The 20,768-nt window shown below is 57.6% G+C and overlaps 1 protein-coding gene across 1 annotated transcript in view; it reads right to left on the bottom strand.

Annotated features, from left to right (window-relative positions):
• The window catches only part of MACF1 (microtubule actin crosslinking factor 1), a 144,165-nt gene extending 125,910 nt beyond the window's left edge, over nucleotides 1-18,255 (bottom strand). Inside the window, 6 exon segments of the mRNA XM_054395252.1 lie at nucleotides 3,734-3,826; nucleotides 5,863-5,940; nucleotides 7,518-7,622; nucleotides 9,116-9,205; nucleotides 10,747-10,808; nucleotides 18,144-18,255. Of these exon segments, the coding sequence (XP_054251227.1) occupies nucleotides 3,734-3,826; nucleotides 5,863-5,940; nucleotides 7,518-7,622; nucleotides 9,116-9,205; nucleotides 10,747-10,808; nucleotides 18,144-18,255 (540 nt within the window).
• Between the last annotated feature and the right edge of the window lie 2,513 nt (nucleotides 18,256-20,768).

Here is a 20,768-nt window from a genome sequence, read left to right as displayed (position 1 = left end):
TGAGGGTCTCCCCACGCTGGAGTTTTCCAGGTGATCCACCATGGGGGACGGTGTAGACAGCTCTGAAACGGTGCCCGGCTCCGCTGTGGGGGAGCAGGTCCATGCCGCGCTGGAACCAGCATCGTTGCTGCCTCCTTTTCCCCAGGCAGCCAGGCTGCTGCCAGCCCCTGCCTCCCGGCTCTTCGCTGGCTCCTCGCTGGCCGCGGTGCTGGCTGGGGCCGGGAGCCCCTCGGCGGGGCCGAGAGTGCCCTCGGGCAGGGGCAGCAGCACCGCCCGGCGGTTGCCGGTGCCGCTCCTCTGCAGTTGCACCAGGCGGCTCACCGCCTTCTCGCAGCCCTTCTCGGCCGGGTTGTCCAGCAAGCGAGCGATGACGGTGGTGCCTTCCTCCGGGGAAGTCCCCGCCGCAGCCGGCCACTGCGGCTCCAGCACCAGGCGAGCTTTCCGCAGCTCCCCCTGGAAGCTTTCCTTCACCTGCACGATCAGCCCCGGCTGCAGGGCTGCCGCCGGCGGCTCCCCGCCGGGCTCCTCTCCTCCTTGCTCCTTTGGGGCTGCCTTCGACTTGGAAGCCTCCTCATCCTCACCAACCTCCGGGGCCGGCAGCTCCTCCTGCGGGGCTGCCTCGGGCATGGCTCTGCTCTTCCCTTTCCTCCTCCGTTTAAAGCGCACCCTTTTTTTGGGAGGCAGGGGCGCCTTCCCCGCGGCTTTTTCCTTCTGCTCCTTAACGCAGCCCAGAGAATTCCCCATCTCCTCCTCCTCCTCCTCCTCCTCCTCACCGCCAGCAGGAAGGCAGCTAAGCGAGTCGCCAGCTCCTGAATCAATCCCGAGCTGGGCTTCATGGGCTCCACAACGCACGCCCTACACCGTGCCGCGGACTACCCCTCCTCGTCCTCCTCCTCATCATCATCATCGTCGCTGCCGTTCCCTCCCACCAACCCCGCCGCCGCTGCTGCCGCGGCTCCAGACAGCCATCTTACAGCCTGGGAGCTGCGAGAAGACAAATTCAAAGCATCTCACTGCAGTTCAGAAATCACTTGACCTAAAAGCAGAGGGAAAGGGGATTGGCTGCGGCGTCCTTCTCTCCAAATATGAGGTAATTGGAGCACAGCCCTCGCCAACACAAACAGGGAGCAGGAATGGAGCTGGGAGGGGGGAAAAGGAGAGAGTGGGATATAATTAAAAAAAAAATCCACTACAGCCAAGGAAGGTTGGCAAAAGGTAGCATAAAGGAAAACAAAAAAAGGGGTGGGAAAGAAATAGGGGATAAAAAAATATATATAAATATCTAAAAGCAGGGAGGAGTCAGAGCAGCTCTGCATGAGCAGGGAGCTGCCGGCTCCCCGCAGCAGGGTCTCTCCTGTTTGATCCTTAATTCTTAATCCCCGGAGCCCCCAAGGGGCTGGCCTCCTGTGCCCACCCTCCTGCCAGGCTCAGCCGGCTCAGGAGCAGCTCAAAGGAAAGCTCTAAGGACCTGGGATGGCTCCAGGCAGCTGCAGTTGTGGGGTGCTAACAGGCTACGGCAGCACTGATGCTGCCCATCCCAGTTTGTCCCAGTCTGGCCCCCGTGCCCTGCCCCTCTCCTGAAGCTCCTGCCCCAAATGCTGCCAAGGGCAGGGGGTTGAGGAGCAGGCAGCATCCTGACTGTGCTTGCCAGCTCTGAGGAAAGAGAGCAGGGCAACACACACTGGAACTGGGGTGGGGCAGAAAATGGGGGGGGTAGCAGGGCAGAAAATGAGGAGCACAAAGATGGGGGGGATTGAACTGAAACTGGAGTGGGGCAGAAAACAGGGAGCAGGGGGGCACAAAGATGGGAGGGGACTGAACCAAAACTGTGGTGGGGCAGAAAAAGGGGAGCAGGGGGCACAAAGATGGGAGGGGATTGAACCATGCTCCAGTGAGCAAGGCTGGGAGGGGAGAAACAACAAAGAGCAACCCAGGAGGTGATAAAGAGACCCAGAGACCCCAAGAGCTTCCAGAACACGGGGAGCAGCCCCCTCACCTTGACCACTCCAGCTCCCTGCAGAGCTGGCAGTGCCCAGGCTCCACACCAGCATCAGCCCACCCCAAAGCTCTGCCCAGGGTTCTCCCAGCTGCCTGCCCCCAAGGCAGCAGCACTGGGACACTGGAGATTAAGAGGCTGACAATGGAGTTACAACCCCAGAAAAAATCCTGTTAGTGCAGGCAGGGAGCAGGCTCCCCAGCACCAGCCCAGCTCCCCAGGGCCACTTGTCACCTGCCATGTCCCCCACAGCAGGGTGGCAGTGCCCCCTCCCAGCTGGGCAGGGACCATCAGCACCTCCCAATCTCCCCCCCTCTCTGGTCTCCTGCAGCAGAGGATGCACCAGGGCAGGGCCACCCTGGAGGACAGCAAGGACAGGATGCCACCAGGCAGGGCCCCACTGGAGATGATGATGACTCAGCAGCATCCAGACCCTGCTCGACCTCAGCTGCTTCCCAAGCCACAACATGGCCAGAGCACTTCAGCAGCAGCCTTAAGCCCCACTTAGCCCCAAGCTCTCCCCAAAACCTCTCCCAGAGGCACTCCCCACATCCTGCAAAAGAAAATCTTCCTTAACAAGGTCTCAAGCCAGTGCTGGTCACCTCTGGAAGATGCCAGCAGGGATGTGAGGAGGAACTTCTTCACTCTGAGCAGAGCCCTGGAGCAGGCTGCCCAGAGAGGTGGTGGAGTCTCCATCTCTGGAGTCATTCCAGACCCACCTGGACTGTGCAGCCTGCTCTAGGTGAGCCTGCTCTGGCAGAGGGATTGGAGATGATCTCCAGAGGTCCCTTCCAACTCCTGTCATTGTCATATGGCAGGGAGCCAGGACATGGCAGCTCCCATGGGCTCAGGCCCACAGTGGAGATGGCCCTGGAGCCAATGTCACATCAGTAAGGAGTTACTGACAGCAGCACTGCTCAGCAAAGCCCCACATGCCAGTGTGGCACTAAGGCCCACCTGAGGGCATCAAAGCTACAACAGGATGACCTGAGGCTATCAAAGACCCCAGACCCCATGTTACACCAGCATCTGCAGCACACCCATGCTGAAGATGGTCCTCAGTGGGTTCTCCAGCACCACAGCAGGATCAGAGAGCTGCTCACATCCCTGTCCTGAGCTGCTGCCATGCAGCTGATGTTCCCCATCCCAGCAAAAGATCCCACGGCTGCAGTAAGCACCTCAGGATAACATTCCTACATAGGTGGGAGCTCAGCCTGTGGACCCTTCCAAATTTCATAGATTGATAGAATGGTTTGGGTTGGAAGGGATCTTATCCTCTAGCTCCAAGCCCCTGCCATGGGCAGGAACACCTCCCACCAGCCCAGGTTGCTCAAGGCCTCATCCAGCCTGGCCTTGAGCACCTCCAGGAAGGGGGCAGCCACAACCTCACCACCCTCACTGGCAAGAATTTCCTCCTCACCTCCAGTCTCAATTTGCTCTTCTCCTCCAGAGACTTCATCCAAAGCAATCAGCCACCACCACCAACCCCAGTGCCAAGCAGGAGGCCACCACACAGAGCCCATCACTAATGGCTTCATCAAGTAAACAATGAGGACAGGCTGTTGCTGTCCCCTGCCACTGGTCCTCACGGCACTGCAATGTCTGCTGACCCTCCAGAGCACAGCTGCCTGCTGGCACCACCACGGAATATGTGGAGAGACAGATGCCAGCACCCCGTGGAGACCACGTGCTCCTGCTGCCCACCCCGTGCCCTGCAGCCAGAAGCTCATCACCTACCTGGAAGTGGAGGATGATGGTCCAGATGAGCCCCAGGGTGAGCTTGGGGTTGCCATCTGTGATGTCATCGTTGCGGATGTTCACCAGTTTCACCTGAAAGAGAGGCAACAGGGTCAGAGCTCCCCCTCAGCTTCACCCACAGACACCAAGTGTCCCCCACCATGCTGTCCCCAAGGTCACCCCAAGCACTCCGGACATCTGGAGTGTTGTGTCTCCCCCTGGCATCCCCAATTCAAGACAGAAAATTACTGCAGAGAGTCCAGTGGAGGCTGCAAAGCTGCTGAGGGGCTCGGAGCATCTCTGTGAGGAGGAAAGGCTGAGAGCCCTGGGGGTGTGGAGCCTGGAGAAGAGCAGCCCCAGAGGGGTGCTTCACAATGCTCAGCAAGAGATAAAGGGTGGGGGGCAAGAGGATGGGGCTGGGCTCTATTCAGTGGTGCCCAGCAACTTGACAAGGGGCATGAACTGGAACCCAGGAGGTTCCATCTGAACAGGAGCAGAAAATTCTTTGGTGTGAGGGTGCTGGAGGCCTGCAGCAGGCTGCCCAGAGAGGTTGTGGAGTCTTCTGCTCTGGAGGCTTTCAAGACCCAGCTGGATGTGTTCCTGTGTGACCTACCCTAGGTGACCCTGCTCTGGCAGGGGGGTTGGACTGGATGATCTCCAGAGGTCCCTTCCAAGCCCTACCATTCTGTGATTCTAGCCAGATGCAAACCAGATTGGTGCTGCCCTGCTGTCCTTGCAGCCATCTTCCCAGGACTGCCACCTGTTTTGGACTCTTCTCCTGCAGTCCCTGCTCCCCAGCACTCAACAGGACCCCCTGAGCAGTCTCTAGCAGGAGTGTCTGAGGTGAGACATCCCAGCAGAGCAGCTGCCACCATGTCATCAGGCTTCAAAGGGAAAAGCTGCTTCATGCAGGTAGAGAAACAAGCTCCCAAGAGCCCCTGGCAAAATGTCTCTATCAAGGGGTTATGGAGGAGGAGGAGGAGGGGTTGGAAGCAGCTCAGCCTCCCTGGAGTGGGCCACAGGCTCAGATTTATTCAGTGCCCTCAGGCCAGCAGAGGGGGAAAGGTTTCTGCTTCAGCATGAAGTGGTACAATTCATCACCCTCTCAGCATTATCTGGGAAGCCTCATGGTGAGGAGGCCTGACCCAGCAGGTAGAACAGGACACCTGGCCCCAGGGCTGCAGGGCTTGCACCTGCACAGTCAGCAAGTCTCGGGATGCATCCCACTGCTCCAGGAAGGATCTGCCCTGGGAGGGGTGGGAGATGCCTGCTTCCTGCCAGCTGCACAAGCACTGCAGGGCCAGCACCTCCCAAAAATCTGGTGGTGTCCTGCAAAAGCTGAAGGATGGTGGAGCCCAGGAGGACAAGATGTCCCTGCTGCCATCCAGAGGGGTGATGCCACACAGACAGGCTCCCAGCTGTGCCAGCACCAAGACCATGAGCGTGTGGGGCTGGGCAGAAGCCCCCAAAGCTGGTGGGGAGGTACAGATGTGCCACAGCAACCACTGGGATCTGCCAGGGAGCCCCAGCTGAGGCTTTTGGGGCACAGAAGTGACATCTGCATATCCCTTCCCAGAGCTGGAGTCTGGCCCCTCACTTTGATCCTGGGCTTTGTGCTGCATGAGTGGTTCTGAGAGTGCACAACACCTCCAGGGGAAAGTCCTCTGACAGCTGGGCTCAATCAGCACGACAGAGGCAGGAACACCACAGTGTGGGATGCTGCTGCTGCTGCTTCCCAGCACTCCTCTACGATGAGAGGAAATGGCTTCAAGTAGCCTCAAGCGGCACCAGGGGAGGTTGAGGTTTAGGATATCAGGAGGAGGCTTAGGAGATTAGGAGAAGGTTTAGGTTGGATAGTAGGAACTATTTCTTTCCTGCAAGAGTGGTCAGGCACTGGAACAGGCTGCCCAGGGGGGTGGTGGAGTCACCATCCCTGGAGGTGTTCAAGAAGCCTGTGGGCACTCGAGGCCATGGTTTAGTGGCCGTGGTGGGGCTGGGTTGATGGTTGGGCTTGATGACCTTTTCCAACCTTAATGATTCTATGATTCTACCCTTCCCAAGCCCTGCCCAGGAGAAAGAACCAGCAATCAGGCAGCCCTGCCCCTGGAGGAGCCCAGCTCAGCCCTTACCTGCCGCTGCTTCAGGAAATCCAGAGCGATCTGCACGTTCTGCAGCCGGTGGAAGCGCATCCGACCCTTCTCCCGCGGCTGCAAGGCAGAGGGGGCAGCTTCAGGTCAAGCTCAGGTCAGGCTGCCCAGGTCAGCAGCACTCCACATGCACAGCCACCCCCCACATGCCCCTGGAGCTGCCTGCAGCAGCCTCCCACACTCAGCGTGCTGCCTGACCCCCACTGTGCACTCCACACCCCCTGCTTTATCCTCTTGCTCTGGAGGCAAATCAAGTCACTGCTCCTCAGGATCCTGCTGGAAGAGGGCAGAGAGGCCATGGTGGGGCATGGAGGTGGGAAGACCCTGAGATCTCGACCTCTCTGAGACCCCAAGAGTGCATCCAGGCTCAGCCTCCAAGATCCCAGGGCAGGATCTCACCCACCCCATGATGGGACTGATGATCTTCAAGGTCCTTTACAACCAAAGCAGTTCTGTGATCAGCCAGACAAGCTGGGCAGAGGGCTGAGCAAAGAGGGATTGACTCAAGTGGGTACAGCATCCATCTCATCCAGGTGGAAGCAGAGAGAGGTCTGCTCCATGCCAGAACATGGGGACACAGGCAGGGACTGGCTGCAGGTCCCCACTGAGGGCAGAGAGACTCCAGCCTGCAGGGGTGGCTCAGCTCCTCTGGCATGGGACTGCAGCTCCACAAACTATCTCTGAACCCTTGGAGAAGAAGGCAATGAGACGCCAGGACTGTGCTCATCGTGGCTGCTGCAGGAGTAGCACATTCTGAGGTACCCTGAGGCTGAGCTCTGCCCAGGGGAAGGGCCTGGATGCTGGATCTGCTTTGAATCAGGAGGAGGATCAACACCCAAGTCCTGTCCTAGCTTCAAAAGAAGGCATCACCAGGATGTTCTGAACTGCTAGGATACCCTAAGTGCTCCGAGCCACCTTCCTTCCCCACTTTGATAGGGAGGAGCTGCCCCTGCAAGGGGAAGAGCTCTCCCTGCAAGGGGAAGAGCTGCCCCTGCAAAGGGAAGATCTCCAGGGCTCAGGAGACCAAATGGAAAGCCCCAGCTCCTCCTGCAGTGCCCCAGGTGGGAGCTGACACCTTGCTCCAGGGGAGGCTCACCCAGAGCCCCAGGGCTGGGAAACACAGCTTGTCTGACACCTGAGCAAGGTTTTGGGGTCCAGCCCCTTTGGGGTAACCCTTCACTGGGGTAACCCTGACATGCAGGAGGTTGCTGGTCACACTCCAGTCCCCACAGTGGCACCAGCCCCCCCAGAAGGTGCCTGTGCCCAGAGCCTGTCCATGCAGTGTGAGGTGAGCAGCAGCCCCCATGGGCGCAGCGTGCAGGACCCCTCCCGCCCCGTGGAGGGTCCCCATGCTGGCACAGCAGGTGGGTGGCGTGCCCTGACTGCTGGCTGGCACTGCAGTGCACGCCCAGATGGTCCAGTTGGGGTGAGCAGAGCCCAGGAATGAGCCTTCTGGTGTCTCTCCACTCTTCCAGCCTCCCCGCCGCAGACCCCGGCTCGGGGTGGCCACCTCGGGTGGGTTTTAACCCGGAGAGGGGAAGGTGGCAGCTGCCAGTGACACTGGGCTGCTCTGGACTATCTGTCGGCACTCCAGTGGCCACCAGGGATAGGCTGTGGCCGGGCCAGGCTCAACCTACTTCTTCATCATCATCATCTTCCTCCTCACGCTCCTCGCTGCTCGCTCGGCACCAGGCTGGTGCTCTCACCAGGCGAAGGCTCCTCTGAGCTGGAGGCTCTACTTGCTAACGAGGAGGGGAGGGACAGTGGTGACAGGAGGGTGACACAACAGGGAGACAGAATGGAAACCAAAAATGCAAGACCCAGGTCAAAGGAAAAAACCAAGAGAGAGAGGAGGAAGGCAGCTGGAGCCTCGAGCAGCCTGCCCTAGGGGAAGGGGTCCTGGCCTGTGGCAGGGGGGTTGGAAGGGGATGGTCTTTGAGGTCCCTTCCAACTCAAAACCATCCTGGGAATCCAGCACAGGGATTTCCCACTGGCTTTGGAAGCCAAAGAGAAGGAAGCTGCCTGGATCACAAGCAGCTTGATCCAAGTTTTCAGCCCCCACAAAAAAAACTGAGTTGGCATCTCTAGAGGGTAAGGGAGGTAAATTTGGGAGGTCTTTGCCCAGATCCTATTTTAGGGGAATGCTAAAATAATTCCTGCTGTGCTACCCTGTGACAGCAACTGGGATCTTCCCAGAGCTGAGTGAATGTGTCAAGTCTGAGAAGGAGGAGGAGGAGGAAAGAGGAAGGAGGGGGACTCTCTGATGCTTGTGGTGCTGAGGGCCATGGTTTAGCACCAGCCTTGGCAGAGGCAGAGAATGGTTGGACTGGGGGATCTTAAAGAGCTTTGCCAACCAAAATGATTCTGTGATGCCCAGGATGCAGGAAGGGGTTTGCATGCCACCCACTGCTCCAAACCCAACTTGGGCAGGGGCCAAGAATGGGGCAGGAATCTCAAATCTGAGCTGAGCTTTGGGGCAGGTGGTCACAGGAACCATTTTTTGGCCAAAGCCACTCTTAGCTCTCGTTTGAATTAAGGAGCCAAGTCTAGAAGGTGAAACAAGTGCCCAGAGAGGTGCTGGGGGCATTCCAAACCCACCTGGATGTCAACCTGTACAACCTGCTCTAGGTGAACCTGCTCTGGCAGGGGCTTGCACTTGCTGATTTACTTCTCCCAAGCAACAGGACAAGCAGCAATAGCCTCAAGCTGTGTCAGGAGAGGTTTAGGTTGGAGATTAGGATGAATTTCTTTCCTGCAAGAGTGCTCAGGAATTGGAACAGGCTGCCCAGGGAGTAGATGTGGCTCTAGTGGTCATGAAGGTGCTGGGCAGAAGGTTGGACCAGATCTTAGAGGTCTTTTCTGACCTTAATGGTTCTATGATTCTATGATCTCCAGAGGTCCCTTCCAACCCCTATCACTGTGTGATCCTGGGGCAGCCTTCAAAAAGAAGGCTCTGCCTAGGGGACCACAAGCCAGCAGGCTTTAATCACATGTTTTGGTGGTATCTAGGAGACCATCCTGGGGAACAGGGCTTTGAGGGGAAATAAATCAAATAATAGCAACAACAACAACCATTAATGGTAATAAAGAAACGACAACAGACACCTGAAAACAAACCCACGGCATAAGAAACGACAGCTGATGGCTGGGAGCAGAGGGGAGGAGGACAGAGGGGGCTTGGAGTTTGGGTTGGGGGGGGACACAGCAGCATCACTGCCCAGCTTGGAGCACTTACCAGCTTCACTCCTGACAGCACCTCCAGGAGGGAGATGAGGTTGTGGCCATCTCGAAGGTCTTCGTAGAGGTCATTGATGTGCTTGCGCACCTGGGGAGGGGTGGGGAGGGGAAAAGCTTTGGCTCATTGGATTCCCTCAGCCTCCTGTGCTGGCTGCAGGGCTGCACAGTGGTGCCTCCAAGCAGACATCTAACCTCCCATCCCATTTCCATCCATCCAGAGATGAAAACCTGGATGAGCCAAGCAACAGCCCAGCCTGAGGCCAGCTGAGCCACAGCCATGCTGTCCCCTTCCCTGGATCACTGTGGGACAGCCTGAGAGTGCTCCAGGACCTGCCCCTGCTGCTCCCCAGTGCAAGCAAGGAACAGGCTTCAGAGGCACAGACCCCAAACCCTTGCAGGACCACACATGCTGCTTCATTCTCTCACCAGCTCCTATGCCCCCATGGCACACAGGGGTGCAGCCCATCACATCCCCAGTAACAGGGATCCCAAAGGAACAGGGGGACTGCCTGCTCTGCCCCCAGCAGGATAATCCCACATGGAGGGGCCAGAAGCAGCAAAGACCAAGGAACCATCCAGAAACATCATTAAGGAAAAGCAGCTTCCTGTGTCCCAAAAGACCTGGCAGAACCTACTGCCAATTTTTCTCCCCAAACCCAACTGTGAAACCATTTTGGACTCCAGGCAGCCCCAGAGCTCTGCAGAAAGGGGAGCTCAGCCCTGAGAATCGTTTACACCACCTTAGAGCATCCCAAACCACAGCACTTGCTGCCATCTGGGAGCAGAGCAGGCCCCTGTGGGGCAGGAGGGCTGTGAGAGGCTGCTCTTCCCCCAGACACCCAGAGCCTGGCCAGGGATTGTACTTGGCTGCAAATCCCCAGATGGTTTCCTTCAGCAGCCTCAAGACTTCTCCTGGTTTGTTTTGTTTTGTTTTTTTTTCCATCCTCCTCCTCTGTTAAGATTTAAGAAGTGGCCAAAAGCTTGCCACAGAGGTTTGCAAAGCTGGCAGGGAAACAGCTGTTCTGTGACACCTCCTGTCCAAACAACTTCTTTTTCTTCCTCCTTCCTTTTCCCTTTAGCAAATGAGGAATTAATTAGAACCCCCTGGCATCAACCAAGAGCAGGAGGAGGCACCTTGTGATGTGATGTTAATCTTACTCAGCTACCACAAACCATATCCCCTGGCACATTTTGGGGCTCCTCTCCACGAGGAGAGCCCTTAAAAGGTCCCCAAAGCCCCTTCTGCCCTGGGGAGGGGGGCACAAGGAGGGAGCAGCCCCATGCTGGGATCCTCTCCATCATGCCAGCTGCCCACAGCCCCACGGAGGAGGATGCAGAATGCTCATGTCAAGAGCTGAGGAGGCAAATGCAACGATGGTGATGCCACAGTGCCCTCCAAAGGCACCAGCACATTCCCTCTGCTGCCATCTCTTGGGTACAGACACATCCCCTCCCCCCCCAAACATTCTAATCCAACAGAAAAACTCCCCAGGTACAAAAATAAATTAAAAACCATGTTAAAGAAAAAAAAAAGAAAGAAAAAAGGGCATTTGTCTGCCTGTCCTGAGGCAGGACAGATGGACAGCTGGGTCATTTAACCAGCTCCATCAACAACTCTGTGACTCTTACCTTCATCAAGTGTTTATTGACCCATTTAGTGAAGGTTTTCTTTTGGACTCTGTCCCGTTCATCTGTCAAAAGAAGACAAAAGCAGCTCTGGGTCAGTGTTTCTCATGCAGAAACTCCAAATGACTTTGAAATGAAGTGAGGAGACAAAGAGGAATCACCCAGCAAGTGCCAGGACCACTGGACCCATCCTACAGCCAAGGAGCAGAACAGAAGCTGCTTATTGAAGGGCTGGTACAGGATGGGGCCCTTCACAGGGCTGGGAGGTAGAAGCATCCACCCAGCCAGAACAAAAGTCCCTCTTCTTTTTCTTTTTTTGGGGGGACGGGGGTGAGGGAATGGTGGTATAGAAATTAAAAGGGTGGGTGACTGAGATGGGTAATGGCTGCAGCTGGCAGTGACAACTTGAACCCCCAAAATGAGTCATAGAGGCCACAGACTGGCTGGAGGTGGAAGGGACCTTAAAGATCATCCAGTTCCAACCCCCTGCCACAGGCAGGGACACCCAGGTTGGTCAGAGCCTCATCCAGCCCAGTCTTCAACACTTCCAGGGATGAAGCATCCACAACTTCTCTGGGCAACCCATTCCAGTGTCCTACCACCCTCAATTCTTCCTAATATCTCATCTAAAGCCTCTTCTGTGAGGTCTTCTCTGGTCCCTTCTGTGCCTCCTGGTTACAGTGCAGGGAGAGAGGAGAGGTTTGCTCAAGCCCCCCTGCCCCTTGTTTTAAGGAGGGTGTCTCCCCTCCCCTGCCTGCTCCAGGAAGGTTTGAGCACATTATATAAACCCTGCAGATGTCCCATGCCAAGCCTCTGCTGGGCACCAGCAGCCTGTGCAATTAGCAGCTTATTCTGCTGCTGTATTTTTGGTTCATTGGATTGTCAGGATTGAAGGTTTATTTCTGTCCCACAGCTCAGCTGCCCTCGCCTGGGAACTCGGAATGCTGGTGGGACACAATGTGGGTGTCATCCCCAGGGGGTTCCAGTCCCTAGGGAACCCGTTGAGGAGGGATGGGATGGGAGATTGTGGTGATACCAAGCAGGGATGTGGGACTGAGGGAGCTGTTGGCAGGTTCCTCCAGGCACAGAAAATGATATCCCATGAAACACAAATGAGATGAAAGGAGAGGGCATGGGGTGGCACCAACACCACTGGAGGGTCCTGTGGGGTTCAAAGGGGTCCCACTCAGCCCCCACCTCACCATATCCAGGCAGAAAGGAAGGCTCAAGTCAACTCCAGCAGCCAGCCCTGTGCCAAACGGCATCACCTGGGTGCCTCAATTCTGACCCACGTGAGCCCAAGCTGCCAAGCACTGCCCCACATCCAGCCCAGGGGGTCCTGGGACAGGGTGGGACAGGTTGAGTCCCCCTAACCCAAGACACCCTCCCAAGACACCCCTTTGACATCACAGCCCACCAGCTGTGGGCAGCAGCACCTCTTGATCTGGCAGAGCCAACACCTCTCAGCCCAGGCTGCATGTCCTGCCCAGACTGCTCCACATCTGCCTTCCCAGGCTGAGGAAGGAGTCACTGGGAGGGGGACCTGCAGTGGCCAAGCCCTCAGGAACCTCCCCATGTCTCAACCCATGCAGATTTGAAAGCACCATCTCACATCCTTCCTCCTCCTCCCCCCACAGCTTCCCCCACCCGAAAGCAGGGCAGCAGCACACGCGGCAAGGCCAGCAGCAGGTCCCCTCCCTGCACCCCGCTCCGGCCCCAGGCCAAGGCACGGAACCAGGTGCCACCAACAGCCACCCTAACTCCCCAGCTGGCCTTGGCACAGCTTTCCCAGGACGATGCAGCTCAGGCATGGAGCTGGCACCGCCAGCCGCCGCCTGCCCTCGGGAGCTGTGTCTCCCCCACGTGTTTTTTGGGGACCTTCCCTTCCCCCGACCCACCCAGAGCGGCGGCGCCAGGTCCCTTCCCAACCGTGGCGTTCCCTGGGGGTGGGCAAAGCTGGAGCCACCCCCGAGGGCAGGGTGGGTGCTGGGCAGAGCGGGTACTAACCGATGCAGCACATCCGGCACACCAGGCAGGCGCTGAGCCGCCTCCTGTCCCCGGGCATTTGCCTCCTCTCCATCGCCCGGGATGAGCAGCGCCAGGTCCTGGCACAGGGTGGGAAAGGTCTTCTGGGGCGACCCTTCTCCCAGCTCCTGAGGAAGGGTCTTCTGCAACGGGCAGCACCCGCTCGCCAGCCTCGGCCCGAGTGGCTGGGGGACTCCTCCGGGTGACTTCTCGCCCGCAGCTCCTCCCACCGCGCCACTTCCTACCCTGTCACCCCCAGCGCCGGGCACCGGCCGCCGGTCCTCCTCCGGGGCACGGCCGCCGAACCCACGGCCACCTGGTGTGCCCTGCTCCTCGGGCTGCCAGCGAAATCCTCCACGGTCCCAAGCTGCTCGGAAAGCTCCCGGCCAGGAAGGGCAGAGCTGCTCCCTCCCGCCAGCCAAGCGAGCGGCGCAGTGCGAAGCAGGGTGCGGAGCAGGGTGCAGAGCGCGGCACCGGCCGGGGGCGCAGGGCACAGGCTCACCCCCACGGAGCTGGGCACTGCCCTGCCAGCAGCCTCTTGGCTTGTTTTCCCCTCTTCTTGTTTTCCAGTTAATTGCACTGGGGACGGGAGGGAGGGACAATGCCAGGCTGTTCTTTGCGCTCCCTCCTGCCTGCCTGCAGTAGCTTCTTCCCAAATCATTTCCCAAGTCCCAAACGCCGGAGCTGGGAGCAGGTCACAGCCCGGCTTGGCACGCGGGCAGATAAGAGAGGGCCTCCTTATCACCACCTCTCTTCCTTTTCTTCTAAATATAATCCCTCTGCAGACCTTCTGCCGGGAGGGTGAGAGGAGCCAGGCTGCTGGCAGGGGATGGCAGGAGCCTGGCCCCAAGCATGGCAGGGAGCAGGCAGGGTCGGGGTCGCGTCACCGAGTCCCACGCGGAAAGGCTGCAGCTGGGCACCTCTGGTGCCGTTTCCAGGGGGGTGCCCGCAGGCCAGCAGCTCCTCAGCACACTGCCTCTTCCCATCTCCTGCAAAAATGGGGAGTTTTCCTCCTTTTTTGCCCCCCCCCTTTTTTTTTTTTGCTCCAGCTCAGCACCTTTGGGTCGTTCCTGGGCTCTGAGCAGATGCCACCTCCCCACCCTGTGCTATTGTCTGAGCTAATCATAATGCCCCCTGCTGCTTACTAATGATGTTAGGGCATTGCAAGCTTATCTCTCCCTGCCTAATCTTTCCTAGAGTCATCCTGATAAAAGCAACTTGTTGCAGCCTCCCCTCCCACCCCAACCTCTGTTCGCTGGCCCCAGCCACTGTGACCAGCCAGGGACAGTGAGCAGAGGCAGTGGTGCAGGTAGGGCATGGCCAGAGGGAATCTGCACCACTCTAAAGAAGTGCCAGTGTTGGGTGAGGGCAGGAGAGGCTGACCATGGAGCCTTGGGTCCCCCTGCACCCAGGGCACAGAGCAAACTGGTGACAATGACACAGGGGACAGTTTTCAGTCCCTCTGACAGCACGGGAGCTGCTTCCAGCTGCAAAGTGCCTTCAAGTTGCTGCTTTCTATGTGAGACTCACGGTGATGAAAAGCTGGATGAGCAACAACCCAGCCTGGGGCCAGCTGAGCCACAGCCATGCTGTCCCCTTCCCTGGATCACTGTGGGACAGCCTGAGAGTGCTCCAGGACCTGCCCCTGCTGCTCCCCAGTGCAAGCAAGGAACAGGCTTCAGGATGCACAGCCCCAAACCCAAACATGCTGCTTCATTCTCTCACCACCTCCTATCCCCCCACTGCACACAGGGGCACAGCCCATCACATCCCCAGTAACAGGGATCCCAGAGGAACTGGGGTACTGAGCCTGCTCTGCCCCCAGCAGGATAAAGCCCACGTGGAGGGGCCAGAAGCAGCAAGGACCAAGGAGCAGAGATGGCTGCCCAAGGGGAAGGAGGGGTTTGAGGGCTTCCCACTGCTGCTGGATCCCCAGGTAGTGGGGGCAATGGGGACAACCATCCTGCCCCATAGCTGGTTTCCAGCATCCCCAAACCAGAGCCATCAGTTCAGCCAAAAGAAAAATTCCTACACATAGAATCATGGAATTGTCTAGGTTGGAGAAGACCTTAAAGATCATCCAGTCCAGCTCTTACCAGACCCCAGGGCCCTCAGGCATTTGTCACTGGAAGAGATCCTGCAGGCATTGGATGCCAAAGACCCTCCCACCACAACACCCATCACAGACATTTCCCCCCTCAGTTTGCCTGCAGCAGTGTCTGCCCTGGCAGCCTGCCTGGCCCCAGCAGCTCCCAACATGCCCAGCCAGGAGCTGCTGCTCCCCCCAGGATCTCTCCTCCATCATCACTGGCCTCACTTGCTGCCAGGCTCCATCACCCTCCACCTCCTCCTGCCTTGGGCTGCTGCTGCTGCAGCCCAGGTCCAGCCCCAGGCACTGGTGGGAGCCCAGCCAGGATGGAGGAGCTGGAATTAGGCTGTGCCTGAGGTTCCAGTGTCCCACATCAGCTCCTTCAGCCTCTCCTGCTGGGAAAAAAAGTTTAAAAGCCTGGAAATTGCTCCCAAGCTCGCTCTCTACTCCTGCTCACAATTCCTGGAGACATCAGATGGGGCTCTAGGAGGGAGGAGATTTTGGATGGAGCCTCGAGCAACCTGCCCTAGTGAAAGGTGTCCCTGCCCATGGCAGGGAGATGAGAACTGGATGATCTTGAAAGTCCCTTCTGACCCAAACCAGGCTGTGGTTCTGTGAGGACATCTCCCAAGCCATGCTCAGTGTCAAGGTGGCTCTGGACATTACACAGCAAGAGGCAGCCCTGTGCTGAAAGAGGGTTTGTCACAGCTTCATACCCAGAAACAAATTCTTTCAGCACTGAAAGCCACCACTTCTGCCCTGAACCCTTCAAGACAGAGAATGGGAAGGTGCTGGATTACTTTTTTACTGTGGTACTTTTACAAAAGGGGGCAAAAAAAATTCTTCACAGTGAGGGTGGTGAGACACTGGAACAGGCTGCCCAGGGAAGTTGTGGATGCCTCCTCCCTGGAGGTGTCCAAAGCTGGGATGAGGCATTGAGCAACCTGGGCTAGTGGCAGGTGTCCCTGCCCATGGGACGATCTTTAAGGTCCCTTCCAACCCAAACCATTCCATGAACCTCTGATACAGAAAGCTCCTGGCTGGCTCAGGAACATGAGGTATTTAAAATATGCTGGCTGCCAGCTCAGGAGCTGACATAATCCACCCTGACAGGAGAGCAGAGTGGGCAGGATCTCCAGAGCCTTTTGAAACAGGGAGAGGAAATGGTGCCTGATTCAGTCTGGAAGAATGCAGAGGAGATACCTGTGGTGGAAAAGTATCCAGCATCCAGATATTTAATGGAAGAGACACCTGAGAAGGGCTGATACAAAAGAGACCTCTAGGTGGATGCTCAGCAGAGTATCAAAGGGCAACAAATGCTGCTGCAAGATGAGCTTGTCCTCCAGGATGCTGCGCCCACAGGGAAGGAGGGAAGGAGGGAAGGAGGGAAGGAGGGAAGGAGGGAAGGAGGGAAGGAGGGAAGGAGGGAAGGAGGGAAGGAGGGAAGGAGGGAAGGAGGGAAGGAGGGAAGGAGGGAAGGAGGGAAGGAGGGAAGGAGGGAAGGAGGCTTCTCCTGCTTGCAGCACTTGCACCAGGGTGTTCCCTAGAACAAGGGATTTGCTTCTGTACTGGGCACTGGTGAGGCCACACCTGGAATACTGGGGTCAGTTTTGGGCCCCTCAGTCCAAGAAGGACATTGAGGGCTGGAGTGAGTGCAGAGAAGGGCAACAAAGCTGGGGAAGGGTCTGGAGAACCGGGCTGGGGAGGAGCAGCTGAGGGAATTGGAGGTGTTCAGCCTGGAGAAGAGGAGGCTTAGAGGAGACCTCACTGCTCTCTACGACTGCCTGAAAGGAGGCTGGAGCCAGGTCATGGTTGGTCTCTTCTCCCAAGGAACAAGTGACAGGACAAGGGGAAATGGCCTCAAGTTGCACCAGGAGAGGTTTAGGTTGGACATGAGGAACAATTTCTGTCCCAAAAAGGGTAGCCCTGGCCCAGGCTGCCCATGGAAGTGGTGGAGTCTCCATCCCTGAAGGGATTGAAAAGCTGTGGAGATGTGGTGCTGAGGGCCATCATTTAGTGGTGACTTGGTAGTTGCTGGGTTAAGGGCTGGACTCCATGATGTGAAAGGTCTACTTCCAACCAAAACCATTCTGTGATCCCCACAGGGCACAGCAGCAGGTTGGTGGCACATGGGTGAGGAACAGGGAGGAGAGAGTCCTACTGGAAACACAACCCAGATGGGGCTCAGCACTTCACTGCACACCACTGCCTGGACACTGAGGTGAACTTAGGGGACAGAGGACAGTGTGGCACCAGAAGGGATTGCAGCCAGGCTGGGTCAGTGGGTAACAGGCAGCTTCCCTGCACAGCAGCACATTTGCACAACACAGCACTGATATTTCTCTCCTGGTAGTTTTAGGGGAGGGAGGAAGGAATTGTATCAAAGAATCATGGAATGGCAGGGGTTGGGAAGGGACCTCTGGAGATCATCCAGTCCAACCCTAAAGCAATATCCCAAAGCAGAACCTCAGGAAAAGTCCCTGTGGGACCTCTGGAGATCATCCAGTCCAACCCCAAAGCACTATCTGGGGGAAAGTCCCTGAGTGCTGTCCAGGCTCTGCAGTCCTGCTGCTTTGCATGGAAAAAGTGAAAGAAAAGAGGGAATTGGTCACGGACACAGGGAAAAGGCCCCATGCAGAGGCAGAGGCGAGGCCAAGCCTCGCTGCAAAGAAAGAGAAAGGAATCAAAACAACTAAATCCCAGGAGAAGAGGCTGGGAGAGGGAAGGAGCTACTGAATCCTTGTCTGGAGCCGGAGCTATCACACATGCCTGTGCCAAGCCCTCTCCCTCCTCAGGCAGAGGTCATGTGCAAGCCCTATTTTGGGAAACTGAGGCAGGGTCAGCCCCAGCTGCTCGGCCAGCTCCCAAGGAGCTGCCGGGGCCGCGTCCTGCCGCTGTCGGTGGCTAACCCTTCCATGGCCAGCAGCCGGAGCCAGGAGGTAGAACAGCAGCCACGTGTTGTGGGCTTATGCCGAGAGACAAAAAGCAGCTTCGTCCCCAGGCAGACACCCCCCATCCCAGATGCTCCCACCCCAGCACGGGCCAGGAACGGGTGACGAGACCAAATTTAGGCACCGAAACCTCTGACCCACCTCCCCCCCCCCCGCTTCCATGAGGGCCAGGGCCACTGGGAGGATCCCCAACACCGCATCCTCCCCTTCCTCCTCCCCACCGGCCACGTCCATCCCTGCCTGCGCTGCTGCCACGGCTCCCGGGGAGGCAGAAGAAGCCATGGCCCTTGCTGGTGGCACTTCGGCCATTTTAGTGCCCCCCCCAGCCCGGGGGCCAGCCCTACCTTCTCTGCTCCGGCTCCTCCAGTACAGGACGCCGGCGATGCCCAGGACGTGGCTCAGGACAAAGGCGACGGGCGGCAGATAGGAGCTCTGCGAAAGAGGCATAGTCTCCTATTCCCAGCTCGTTATCCCAAGCCCAGCTTGGAATTGCTTCCTCCCAAAGCTGCTGCTGCTAAAGCCCAGCATTGCCGGGAGGGCGACGGGACCGGGAGGCCGAGCTGCTGCCTGTAGAAACTTCTGAAACTTCCTGCCCTGTGCCTCTGCCCCCAGCTGGCTGCAGCCCCGGAGCTGGCAGGGCTTGGGGACAGCCAACGACGCCGGGACGGGGCCAGGCAGATTTGGGAGCTGAGGAAGGGGGTGGGAAGAGGCAGAAAGTGAGCGTCAGGACGGCTCAAACATCTTCCCTCGGCGTTCAGGCGGCCAAACTTTGCCTTCCCCCCCCCCGCTCCCCGTTCCGGGGGGAGAGCAGAGACGTCACCTCCTCAGCTTCCATTCCCAGCCCCGCTGGAAGCTCGGACGCGGCCACAGCGAGCGGGGACCGGCGGCAGCCGCAGCGGCTGTGCCCTGCTCCTCAGGGGGAGCTTGAGAGAGGCACCCAACCACAGCCCATCCCGCTGGGTGACAGCCCGGTGTCCCCTGCCCATGGTGATGCCAACACGGTGAGGGCAGCTGGGAGAGGTGGGCAGCGCTCGGGTGGTATTCGAGAGGCATCAGGGGTTTGGTACCGCCCAGCTGCTTGCAGGAAACACTCTGCCCAGCAAGAGGGGCAAAAGTGAAGGAGACCAAGTTTGGGCTTCTGGGAGTTAGGTACCCCAAGCAGATCTCCCTCACCCACCCTGGGTGCTCAGTTAATGCTTTCGTTTCCAGGACACCCCCGGAGTCTTTGGGCAAGCACCCACAAAGGTGCTCTGATATTAAAGGCAAAAGTTCAGCCAACTCCTGGCCTCTTCTGCACCCACTCACCACTACCATGACATCATCCACAGCAAGACCTTCCAGCCCAACCCCATGGAGGAAGGGTGAGCAGGGTGCTGAGGGTTCCTCTGGTTGTTTTGCTTTTTTGGAACTGTTTGTGGCAGCAGAGGCACAGAAACAGCCCAGGGAAACAGAGAGCAGGGTGGCTGTTACCCACCCCAGCCTGATTTCTGTTGTAACCACAAAGAACTGGGTGGAGAAGCTCCTTGCAAAGCCTGCTTTGCTTTCAGAGCCGTCATGAGACAGGTTCCCCACACCAGAAGTTTACCCTTAGAATCACACTGATGGAATCATTTGGGTTGCAAGAGATCTTGCAGATCATGGAGTCCAACCATCAAGCCAGCCCTGCCAGCTCACCACTAAACCATGGCCCTCTGCACATCTCCACAGCTTTTCAGTCCTGCCAGGGACAGGGACTCCACCACAGCCCTGGGCAGCCTGGGCCAATGCCTGACCACTCTTGCAGGAAAGAAATTGTTCCTCATGTCCAACCTAAGCCTCCTCTGGTGAAACTTCAGGCCGTTTCTTCTTGTCCTCACTTCTTCCTTGGGAGAAGAGACCAACCTCACCTCACTGCAAACTTCCAAGGAGCTGTACAGAGCCAGGTCTCCCTTCAGCCTCCTTCTCTCCAGGCTGAACACCCCCAGTTCCCTCAGCTACTCCTCACCAGCCCTGTTCTCCAGACCCTTCAGCAGCTTCGTTGCTCTTCTCTGGACCTGCTCCAGCCCTCAATGTCCTTCTTGGACTGAGGGGCCCAAAACTGAACCCAGTATTCAAGGTGTGGCCTCACCAGTGGACAGCACAGGAGGATAATCCGTGCCCTGGTCCTGCTGATATTAGGCCTGGATGTTGTTGTCCATCTTGGCCACCTGGCTCATCCTCACCCAGCTGTCAGCTTTGGACTCAAAGCTGTACAGAATCAATGCTCCTTTTTTTTCCCCCCTGCCTTTACCTTCCCAGAAAGACTGAGACAAGAGCCATTACCATCACCAGCTCCACAACACGGGATGGTGAAACCACACAAGATCTGGGGCGTGCCACCCAGCTGCAAGCAGATATTTCTCTTGTATTTATAACCCTTGTACTCCCCAAACCCAACAGCCCCAAGCTGCCCAGGGCCCCCCCAAGAAAACCACAGCACGTTAAACCTGACAGGCCCAGGGACTGCATCTCTCCACCTTGGATCTGCACCACCCACCACCTCCTAACGTGCTGGGTGATAGAAAATGCAGAGAGCCACCCCAGGGCTCGCTGCTGTTGCAATGTTTTCCAGAGCTTCAGCCCTGCCCAGATGAAAAATATCCCAGCATAGTTTTCATCTAAAGCAATCTGCTTTCTGTTAAGGCAGGGGAAGGGCTGCAGGAGGCAATGAGGCCACCATAAATGGGCCTCGTGGTCCACCTTGAGCAGGGCAAATAGCAGCCTGCAAGGCAGAGAGGGGATGGGGACAGGGGGTTGGAATGTGCCAGTAAAATGAAAAAGGTTCTGGGAAGCAGCAGTTGGTTTTCTCCATCCCCTCACTTTGGCTGTACCTATGGCTGCTTGGTAGATCCTGGGGGCTGCATGTGCAGAAGGGTCAATAAAATCATAGTCACAGAACGGGTTGGAAGGGTCTCCCTGAAGGTCACCTAGTCCAACCTAGA

The sequence above is a fragment of the Indicator indicator genome, chromosome 33, assembly GCF_027791375.1.
Source record: "Indicator indicator isolate 239-I01 chromosome 33, UM_Iind_1.1, whole genome shotgun sequence".
Lineage (NCBI taxonomy): Eukaryota > Metazoa > Chordata > Aves > Piciformes > Indicatoridae > Indicator > Indicator indicator.
Note: the sequence above shows the minus strand (reverse complement) of the source record. Positions and strands in the feature narration are given on the sequence as shown.